This window comes from Vulpes lagopus, chromosome X, assembly GCF_018345385.1.
Source record: "Vulpes lagopus strain Blue_001 chromosome X, ASM1834538v1, whole genome shotgun sequence".
Taxonomy (NCBI): domain Eukaryota; kingdom Metazoa; phylum Chordata; class Mammalia; order Carnivora; family Canidae; genus Vulpes; species Vulpes lagopus.
In genome coordinates, this window is record NC_054848.1 from 35,099,095 (window position 1) to 35,110,511 (window position 11,417).

At 50.6% G+C, this 11,417-nt stretch overlaps 1 protein-coding gene across 1 annotated transcript; it reads left to right on the forward strand.

The window, feature by feature from the left end:
• Positions 1-5,802: 5,802 nt before the first annotated feature.
• LOC121483270 (actin, cytoplasmic 1) lies at positions 5,803-7,681 on the forward strand. Its single transcript, XM_041741669.1, has one exon. It carries the CDS (start codon positions 5,877-5,879, stop codon positions 7,002-7,004), a length of 1,128 nt encoding a protein of 375 aa, XP_041597603.1. The 5' UTR covers positions 5,803-5,876; the 3' UTR covers positions 7,005-7,681.
• Positions 7,682-11,417: the final 3,736 nt, after the last annotated feature.

The window sequence follows — 11,417 nt, forward strand, 5'->3', positions numbered from 1 at the left end:
GGGGGAGGGGGGTGTCCCCACTCCAGAGCTGTCAACCAAAGAGCAGTGAAGCTGCCCTTTTTACGCATCAGCTTTCCTCCCTGATTGATCAAGAGGTGATCTGAGGGTGTTAGACTCTCAGCACTTTTGCCCTGCTCTGAACCAGGGACCATCCCAGAACGGTCGCCGTGTCCATGAGCTGTCTGTAGGTGGCTTCCGGAGTGGCCAAGGGGGTGTGGGCAGGGCCCTGACAATGTCTGCTGAGACTGTTTACGATGAGAATTTGTACTTCTTCTGCAGTGGGATGTGCCAGGGATACCTGTCCCACCGTATTGCCTGTTAAAGGTGCCCCCTTCACGTGCAATCGAATCCCCTCCCCGACCTTCCTGCAAAGTCATTGTTATGACCAGCCTGGCACACAGATGCTTTGAGAGGCAGCTGATTCTCTCTGGGGGCACCCGAAGAATGCAGAATGCGGAGTCCTGAGTCCTAAGTCCCAGTCAGCTCCAAGTTGAAATAAAGACTCAGGTGGAGACGAGTGGCATGTCAGGTTACCCCTTGCTTGTCTCCTTACAGCCCAGAGTCAGGGAACAAGGGAATGGGAGCATAGGGCTTGGTGAACACAAAGGAGGTACTTGGTCCACAGAACCCAGGCCAAGTTAGTGGCTTCGTTCAGCCTTCGTGAGCCCTATTTCATCAGCCAGTCAAAGGGCATAACTCTTCCCATCCGCACCCCACTCCCACCTCCGCCCCTGCCCTCGTGGGGAGCAGATGGGGCAGTGGATGTCAAGCCCTGCACACCAGTTCAGAACCCCATCCCTGCCATTTCCTAGCTGTGTGACATGGAGGAAGTAGCTCGAGCCCTCCGGGTATCCGTCTCCCCACCATTGCTCAGGCCTCGTAAACCCTAGCAGGCTGTGATTTGTGGTTCTATGAAGGAGCAAGCCTATGCGTGATCAGTAAACACGGAGGAGCGAAGCATACTGTTTAAACTGAAAGCTTTCATGTGGCTCTGGCTGTTAGGGCCATGTGGACTGCTCTGTGGGGACCGGTCTCACTATTGGTTCATCCTCCTCACATAGGAGCTCCCCCGCCCCGTGTGCTCTTGCCCTGCCTCCCACACTCTAGCAGGATCTCTGTGTCCTCGGCTACTCCACACAACCCACAGTGACAGCTCTGCTTTCCTAGCAGTCTCTTCTTGATAGAGGAGAAGGGGGCCCCCAGGCCCCCAGCTCATGCATATGCCCTGAGATACCTTGGGCCAGGAGGGGGCACACCCCGGGGGGCTCTGTACATTGGTGCATGCCCACACCCTGTCCTGTGCAGACTCTGATGGGCTATTTGTGTTAAGACAGGTAGAGCTTACTGTTCCTCATGCCCTCAGGTAGGGAGACATTTTCAACTGTTCTGGTTCTAAAATTATCTCCAGGCCGCCTTCTTGGGGGCACTCGTGGCTATAAGTAACAGAAGCCCCCAAGATGGGGAAGCCCCCAAGATGGTACTTCAAGGCTCCTCTTCTCTGTGATCCTCTTGGCTCTGCCTTTCTGGGTCCACGTGTTGATTTCAGCCTCCACCTGGTCCCAAAAGGGCTGTTACAGATTCAGGCATCCCATGTAGATGCACACTCTCTAGCAGCAAAGAACTGTCCCTTCCAGTCAGGGATGATGTTAAAAACATTCAACAACCAGTACAGCAGGGCACCAACCAGGGTGAAGAAACTCCAGCTGTATTGGTATGGGCCTGCAGAATATCAGGAGTGTTTCCAGGGTTGCCTTCCTAGGAATGAGGAATCTACCATCAAAACTAGATTCCAGGGGATTACCATTGATTAGGTTGGAATGGTAAAGATTTGCCTCCAAGGGATGCACGCCTGGGTGGCTCAGTGGTTGAGCGTCTGCCTTTGGCTCAGGGCATGATCCTGGGGTCCTGGGATTGAGTCCTGCATCAGGATCCCATGAGGAGCCTGCTTCTCCCTCTGCCTGTGTTTCTGCCTCTTTCTGTGAGTCTCTCATGGATAAATACAATCTTTAAAAAAAAAAAAGATTTGCCTCAGAACTGAGGAAGGAATCCCTTTCTTTTTTTTAAAAAATTGTATGTATGTATGTATGTATTTGAGAGAGAGAGAGAGAGAGAATAAGCAGGGAGAGCAGCAGAGGGAGAGGGATAAGCAGGCTCCCTGCTCACCAGGGAGCCTGACGCAGAGCTTGACCCCAGGGCCCCAAGATCATGACCTGAGCTGAAGGCAGACGCTTCTCCAACTGAGCCACCCAGGTGCCCTAAGAATCCCCTTTCTTAAGGGTAGACATATGAATTAGATTTAGATTCATTTAGCAGATTGGAAGTTAGGGAGCCCATCAATCTCACTTGCTCCCCAGCCTCCCACCCCCACCCCCTGTTACCCCTCCAAAATAACAGGTTCTTTATGCTGGTCTCAGCTCCACTGTGAAATCTGCCCTGAGCATCTTGATTTGTCCCCTTGCTTGTTTCTGCAACTGCCAAGTGCTTTATGATTTTTATGCAATTGATCTTTAATAACTTCTGCAAAGTATGAGCTAAATATTCCTTGGTTCAATTAGGCCCACTTCATGGATGCACAAAATGAACTCTTTTTATTTATTTATTTATTTATTTATTTATTTATTTATTTATTTATTTGAAAGAGAGAGCCAGAGTGAGTGGGAGGAAGGGCAGAGGGAGAGAGAGAAGGACAATCCTCAAGCAGACTCCTGGCTGAGCAAGGAGCCGGATGCAGGGCTCCATCCCAGGACAAGGAGATCATGACCTGAGCTGAAATCACGAGTCAACCGGTTAACCGACTGAGCCACACGGGTGGCTGAATATTTCTAAATGAGTCATTTGGAAGAGACTAGAATAAGGTTAATCTAAGAGGCTTTGGGACAAACCAGCAATTTCTGCTCAACTGCCTGCCTTTCTCCCTCTCTCTATAGCTCACACCCTTTCTCCCCCTCTCCTCGGGCTTAATTGATAGGCAAATTATTGAGTGTTTGGCCAGGCAGAGGGCCAGGAAGCTGTTTATAGCCTGCAGATCTTGCCTTTTAGGTAAGGTAGGGACGAGTCTGCCAGCAACCATCAGATAATGGGCCTCTTCCAGTGACAAGGGCATGATGGATTTCCTCCATTCTTTGATATCAATGCTTTTGTTAGTTTGCATTTTCTGCGGTGCCTTTCCTCTCAGCAAGTCAAGGCCTTTTGCAGAGTCTTATGTAATGGAAAATCATTCTGCAAGGTAGGCAGACCCAGGCAAGGCCAGCATACAGAAACCGCATTCCTTCTACACTCCACACAGCGACCCTGCTGGGGCCCATCTGTGTTGGGGCCGCGACATTCGACATTCGTGGTGCTTGGAGACCATAACAGAACACGGACATAGGCAGAGGGGAACGCAATTGCCTTTGCTAAGCTCCAAGGAGGCCCCTCTCCCTGTGCTTGGGTGACTGGCTTTGAAATGAGAAAAGGAGGGGCTTTGAGAAAGCTAAGGGTAAGTGAGGGAGGAATGGGTGATTATCCGAAGGAAGGAGAAGTCAGGAAGTGCATAGCCTTTATGGAAAACTGAACAGTAACCACTAAACCTGAATAAAGGCTCACCATCCATAGATGGCAATTCCCCTTATGGGTAAATGCCTGGAGGTAGCACACATTTTCACCAAAGACCTGCAAAATAATGCTCATCACACTATTCGGTTAGCCAAGAATTAGGGACAAGCCAGATGTTTATCAGAAGTAGAATGGATAGGGGCACCTGAGTGGCTCAGTGGTTGAACATCTGCCTTCCGCTCAGGTCATGATCCTGGGGTCCTGGGATTGAGTCCCGCATCAGGCCCCCCCTCAGGGAGCCTGCTTCTCCCTCTGCCTATATCTCTGCCTCTCTGTGTGTCTCTCATGAATAAATAACTAAAATTAAAAAAAAAAAAGAAGTAGAATGGATAGGGACGCCTAGGTAGCTCAGGCAGTCATCTTCCTTTGGCTCAGGTCATGATCTCTGCATCCTGGGATGGAGCTCCACAGGTCCTGGGATCAAGCCCTGAATCAGGCTTCCTGCTCAGTGGGGAATCTGCTTCTCTCTCTCACTCCCTTTGCCCCTCCCCACCATGTGTTCTCTCTCTCTCTCTCTCTCTCTTATAAATAAAATATTTTTTAAAAAGTAGAATGGATAAATAATCTGGTGCAGTTCATTATCCATGGAGTATTATCTGACAATGAAAAAGAAGAAACTCCTTCTTTGTACAATACGCAGACAAGCTGTCACATGCAGAATGTGGACAAAGTCCACAACCAGGTTAAAATAACCTCCAGTGATGGAAAATCAGCAATCCTTATGGAATGGGAGGCAAGAAGGAGCCATCTGAGGGGGTGTTCTAGATCTCGATCTCTGTGCTGGATGACACATGAATTTACTTTGTAGAATTTCATTAAACTGTACACTTAAGACATGTGTGCTACACTTATACATTTACGAGGTATATATTTTATGTATGTTACCTGTATACTTGATGTGTGCTACACTTCAAAAAAGGTTTGCGGGACAACTGGGTGGCTCAGTGGTTGAGTGTCTGCCTTCAGCTCAGGTTGTGATCTCGGGGTCCTGGGATCCAGTCCCACATCGGGCTCCCCACAGGGAGCCTGCTTCTCCCTCTGTCTACGTCTCTGCCTCTCTCATGAATAAAATAAAATAAAATCTTAAAAAAAAAAGGCTTGCAACAAGGAGGGGAAGAGAAGTAAGGGAAACACACATATGCATCAATTTGTGAACAGGTTGGAGTCTGTCTGTCCTTGAATCCATTTGTTCACTGATCCAAAGGGACCATCACTCACTTCACCTGTTCCCTGGCAGCAGAGCTAGTATACATTTTTTTTCTGGTCCTTAGCTTTCTGCCAGAGTTTGCAGGCCAAAATTTCATAAGCAGAGATGCTTCTATCTAGAGTAAGGCCAAGGGCATTAGAGATTTATGACTTCATTCATTCACTCATTCATTCATTCAACCATCAAAAACGGGAAGAATTATTATGTGATTCTGGACGCTGTTGGCCAGAACTCTTCATTTCTAGATGTTCTCTTACCAGCAACAAGACAGTTCAGCCCACTGTGGGGGAAAAGTCAGAGGTGGGGTGGGGGCTGCCAATGCTATAAAAACTGCCTTCATTCCTCTTTCCCTAGATTCCTGCATTGGGATGCTAATACTTGCTAGAATGGAGGGTGACAAAGTAGTGACAGCCTTGAAAGGGGGTGGATTTGTTTCTCAGGGCTGTCATAACTAAGTACTGTGAACTAAGAGGCATAAACAGCAGAAATGTACTGTCTCACTGTTCTGAGGCCTACAAGTCCAAGATCCAATTTCCTCTTTTTATAAGGACACCAGTCACACAGGATTAGGGCCCACCCTCGTGACCTCATTTTAACTTGATGACCTCTGTAAAGACCCTACCTCCAAATGGCGTTCTGAGGACACATATTTTGAAGGACACAATTCAGCCCATACCAGAGGGGAAGGACTCTACTGCAAGCACTTCACCCCGCCCCCCATTTTCCCCACTATGTCTGGAGCACACCAGCTGGAAAAGGCTGACAGGAACCAGAAACTCTTCTAAAGCATTGGGGAGGAGAAAGCAGTTGGCCTGAAGAATGAAAGTTTCACCAAGATAAGAGGAGGAGGAGAAGCTATGGAAGCATTGACTTGGCAGCAGGATAGGCTCAGGAGACGGGCAGGTTTGGTTCAAACTCTCACTCCCCTCATGGAACTACAGTCACATTGAATGACCTTGAGCAAATTAAAGTTAGGTTCTTGACCGCCGAGACCGCGTCCACCCCGCGAGCACAGGCCCCTCGCCCTCGCCGCTCCGCCGCCGCCGCCGCCGGTTTACACCACCCCCAGTTCGCCATGGATGACGATATCGCTGCGCTTGTGGTCGACAACGGCTCCGGCATGTGCAAGGCCGGCTTCGCAGGCGACGACGCCCCCCGGGCCGTCTTTCCTTCCATCGTGGGGCGCCCCCGGCACCAGGGCGTGATGGTGGGCATGGGCCAGAAGGACTCCTACGTGGGCGATGAGGCCCAGAGCAAGAGGGGCATCCTGACCCTGAAGTACCCCATTGAGCACGGCATCGTCACCAACTGGGACGACATGGAGAAGATCTGGCACCACACCTTCTACAACGAACTGCGCGTGGCCCCCGAGGAGCACCCGGTGCTGCTGACCGAGGCCCCCCTGAACCCCAAGGCCAACCGTGAGAAGATGACCCAGATCATGTTCGAGACTTTCAACACCCCAGCCATGTACGTGGCCATCCAGGCTGTGCTGTCCCTGTACGCCTCTGGCCGCACCACTGGCATCGTGATGGACTCCGGTGACGGGGTCACCCACACGGTGCCCATCTATGAGGGGTATGCCCTCCCCCATGCCATCTTGCGTCTGGACCTGGCTGGCCGGGACCTGACCGACTACCTCATGAAGATCCTCACGGAGCGTGGCTACAGCTTCACCACCACCGCCGAGCGGGAAATCGTGCGTGACATCAAGGAGAAGCTGTGTTATGTGGCCCTGGACTTCGAGCAGGAGATGGCCACCGCGGCCTCCAGCTCCTCCCTGGAGAAGAGCTATGAGCTGCCCGACGGGCAGGTCATCACTATTGGCAACGAGCGGTTCCGCTGCCCAGAGGCTCTCTTCCAGCCTTCCTTCCTGGGCATGGAATCCTGCGGCATCCATGAAACTACCTTCAACTCCATCATGAAGTGTGACGTTGACATCCGCAAGGACCTCTATGCCAACACAGTGCTGTCTGGTGGAACCACCATGTACCCTGGCATTGCTGACAGGATGCAGAAGGAGATCACTGCCCTGGCACCCAGCACAATGAAGATCAAGATCATCGCACCCCCTGAGCGCAAGTACTCTGTGTGGATTGGGGGCTCCATCCTGGCCTCACTGTCCACCTTCCAGCAGATGTGGATCAGCAAGCAGGAGTACGACGAGTCCGGCCCCTCCATCGTCCACCGCAAATGCTTCTAGGCGGACTGTTACTTTAGTTGCGTTACACCCTTTCTTGACAAAACCTAACTTGCGCAGAAACCGAGATGAGATTGGCATGGCTTTATTTGTTTTTTTGTTTTTTTTTTTTAATTTTCTTTTTGGATTTTTAATTTTTTTAATTTTTTTGTTTTTTTTTTTTCGGTTTTTTGTTTTTTTGGCGCTTGACTCAGGATTTAAAAACTGGAACGGTGAAGGTGACAGCAGTGGGTTGGAGCGAGCATCCCCAAAGTTCTACAATGTGGCCGAGGACTTTGATTGTACATTGTTCTTTTTTTTTTTTTTTTAATAGTCATTCCAAATATCGTGAGATGCATTGTTACAGGAAGTCCTTTGCCTTCCCAAAAGCCACCCCGTTTCTCCCTGCAGAGAAGGGCCTGTCCTCGCCCGAGTCCACACAGGGGAGGGAAAGAGAATTGCTTTTGTGTAAATTATGTAGTCCAAATTTTTTTTAATCTTCGCCTTAATACTTGTTCTTTTTGTTTTATTTTAAATGGTCTGCCATCACGGCCCTTGTTTTTTGTTCCCCCAATTGAAGATTTATGAAGGCTTTTGGTCTCCCTGGGAGTGGGGCTGAGGCATGGAGGCATCCAGGGCTTACCTGTACACTGACTTGAGACCAGTTCAATAAAGTGCACACCTTAAAGAAAAAAAAAAAATAAAGTTAGGTTCTTTAAGCCTCAGTATTCCCATCTCTAAAGTTAGAACTTTGGGGCATCTGGGTGGCTCAGTCGGTGAAGCGTCTGCCTTCTGCTCAGGTTCTGATCTCAGGGTCCTGGGATTGAGCCCAGCATTGAGCTCCCTGCTTGGTGGGGAGCCTGCTTCTCTCTCTCCCTCTGCTGCTCCCCCTGCTCGTGCTCTCTTGCCCTCCCTATCAAATAAATAAATAAAATATTTTTTAAAAAGTTGGAACTTCAGTTCCCACTTCCCAGGGGTGTCACAGGACATGTGAAGTGGCTTGCGCTGGGCTTGGTGTACACACAGCCCATAAGACTCGCAAGGAGTTATTGTTTGATCCTAAAAGAGACTCAAGAAAAGCAGAAACAGTAAGTCAGGGCTTTAGTGGCTGTACAGAGAGCAGTTTTAAAGTGATTAATCCAAAAAAAAAAAAATAAAGTGATTAATCCTTTTTTCAATTATTTCAGTCAGATGTGGATCTGTTTTGGTTTTGGTTTTGGTTTTGTTTTTTTTAACGCAAACAAATCCCACAGAAGGGTTCAAGGTGGAAAGTCCCTCTGGGCACTTTCTAGGTCTCCAGACCCACATCCCTAGAATCTTTCCAAGCATATCTACAGTATCTATATATTTACATTTTTTTTGAATACACAGATGAGACCACCGCAGATGCTGTCGAGCCTGTGTCGCCCCCACTGGCCCTGAGAAGCACCTGCAGACATTTCTTTTTTTTTTTTTTTCTTAAAGATTTTATTTATTTATTTATTTATTTATTTATTTATTTATTTATTCATGAGAAACAGAGAGAGAGAGGCAGAGACACAGGCAGAGGGAGAAGCAGGCTCCATGCAGGGAGCCCGACGTGGGACTTGATCTCGAGTCTCCAGGATCAGGCCCCGGGCCAAAGGCGGCGCTAAACCGCTGAGCCACCCGGGCTGCCCCAGACATTTCGCTCAAAGCCTACCTTCTTTCTGAATTTCTCTGCATGGGCATGCTCTCTGGCCAAGGAGATGCTCACTGGCATTTCGGGCTGGCTGGAGGTAGTGGGGAATGAATATCCCTCAAACAATGAGTGGCCAGAGTTGGCAGATAAATACCCCCTGGTGGCATGATCCTGAGGCTCGTTCCACACACATTTTCTGTGGTTCCCTGGGGGACTGAGCCCTGGATGCCCCCCAGTGGGAACCCGTTCACTGATGTGGGCTTTATTGGCATCCTCCCCACCCTGGCTCACTTCCCTCTTCCCTCAACTGTGCTTCCTGGATCTCCTCCCAAATAATGACTGCACCCAGAGTCTTGTCTCAAGCTCTGCTTTGGGGAAAACCCAGCTAAAACTGGGACAGTACGGCCACACGCTGGTCTGCACTAAACTTCTTCCTGCCAGCGGGTGGCTTGCAGATCTTTCCCTATGGGCACATATTGAAGGACCGCGGATCACTCCACAGTCTGGGTGTGCCATAATTAATTTAGCCAGCCGTCTCTTGGTGGACATTTAGGATGCTTCCAGCTTTTTATAAAGAATGATGTTCCAATGAGCCGGCTTGTATGTAATATCTTTCCGAAAACAGGCAAATCCCCAAGGCTAACTTTCTAGAAGTCCAATTGCTGGGTGGAAGGCTAAGGGAAGAGTTTTGATCAGGACCCAGAGATAGGCTCTGGAATCAAGACTGGAAGCAACAACAACAAAAAAAGACTGGAAGCAACAGGGGTGCCTGGGTGGCTCAGTTGGTTGGGTGTCTGCGTTCAGCTCATGATCCCAGCGCGATGGGATAGAGCCCCGCTTCAGGCTCCCTGCTCAGCGGGGAGCCTGCTTCTCCCTCTCCCTGTCTCTGTCCCTGTCCCTCTGCCCCTCCCCCGGCTTGTGCTCTCTTGTTCTCTCTCAAATCAATAAATCAAAAATTTAAAAACAAAAATAAAATCTTAAAAAAAGAAAAAAAGATTTGGAGGCAACAGGAGTAGAGTGGTTCCAACCTGGGGACACTGTAGTGAGGAGGCAGTGTGCCTAGAGGGCCTGTCCACCCCCATCCCCCCAGAAAGTCTACCCAGGCATCTCTGTGCATTTGTCGGGGGAGGGGGGTGTCTGTGTGTTCTGTGCACTGGGCAGAGGGCCCACTGCAGCAGAGGGGCCTTCCCTCAGAGTCACTGCCTTCGAGAAGAACTGCCACCTCTCATCTCACGTGCCCCCACCCCACTGCCACATCTGTGCCATAGGCTGTTGTTTCTCTAGCAAAAGTCTCCAGTTTTCAGATGAAAAACAGCTTGTTTTGAGAGTCCGCACTCCTGAGATCTTCAGGCTCTTCCTTAGGGCTGCCTGTTGACAAGAAATTCATGCTTAGGAAGAGGGTGGAAGGAATCAGTGATGAGGCTGAGAACAGGCCCACGGAGGCACAGGCAGTGTTTTCTATAATTTGGTTCCTCTGCCCACTCACGAACACTTACAGTGTTTACCTGATCATCAGTCTGTTCTGAAAACAAATGTTAAATGCATCAAAATACTTCCTCTTCCTCTCTTGAATTATTTGCTGCCTGCTGGCTGCCTACTTGATCTCCCCTCAAGATGCAGAGAAAGGTGCCCCAGACCTTGCTTGGGGGACTTGAGCCAGTGGAGACATAGCTCAAGGCTGAGGCAGCGGGCCCGCACCACCCAGACAGTCGAGGTTCTTGACCTTGACCGAGGAGGACGGAAGGGATTTTTCTTTCCCTGTCTCTTCTTTTTTCTTCTTTCTCTTGTTTTTCCTTTTCATCTTCTTTGTTTTCCCTTGTCATTGGAGGTGAGGAGCTGCGCAGAAGAGACACGGACACGCGAGCCCATCTTCAATAAAACCTTCGGGAAGGAAAGGGATCTGTGAAGAATGGTCAAAAGAGAGGGGGTGCTATTTAGTCAGCTTTCTGTGGAGATGAGGTGGGGGTGCCCCACCTTCTCTCTGGCTCTCACTAGCTCTCTCTGTCACACACACACACACACACACACACACACACACAGGCAGCGGTTCAGAATGTGAGCCCCTGGGGGAGGGGTTCAGCCACCTCAGCCAATGCACTTGTGAGGGGCAGCTGGGGAGAGGTGTGGCCTCCCTGGCCCTGAGGAAGGCCCAGGCCTAGCCCAGCCCCTGAGGATGTCCTCCTGGCTGCCTGGGGATTATCCGGCTCCTGGAGGTGAGTTATGGGGTCTGGAGAGAGACGTGGCAAAGGGAGCCTTCCAGGCACCCCCGCGGGAGGCTGGGAGGTTGAATTCTGGCCTTGTTGCCAACCGTGTGCGATGAAGGAGAGATGTCATCACCAGGCGGGTGGGGAGGGGTGCTGACCCACATTCTTACCCGGTGAGCCCTTGTCCCCCGCCAGCCTGTGTAATCGCATAGGCCCCAAGTTCCCCCCCATATCTGGGTGGGGGCCCTGTGTCTGAAGCCCGTGACAGGATTCTCCCACATGCAGGGTGTCCAAATCACCTCCCTTCCCGGCTGCTGCCGCCTCCACCCCCTTGGCACCTCCTGCTCATCCTTCCTGCTCCTGCCTCCCCGCCCCCCCGCCCCGGGCCCGAGAAGCGGCCTAGCAGAGGGGCTGCAAGCGGGGCCGCTGGAGCCAGGGGTGAGGTGCGTGTGTGGGGGGTGCTGCCCTGGGATCCCGGTGCCACCACTGAGCCGCTCTGCTTGCCTCAGTTTTCTCATCTGGTTCTTCTGAGGGTCAGTATTTGGGAAGTGGCTCTAACAGCGTCTGGCATGG

Excerpts from the sequence above, each read along its gene's own strand:
- LOC121483270 (XM_041741669.1), top strand. The coding sequence starts at position 5,877 with ATGGATGACGATATCGCTGCGCTTGTGGTCGACAACGGCTCCGGCATG.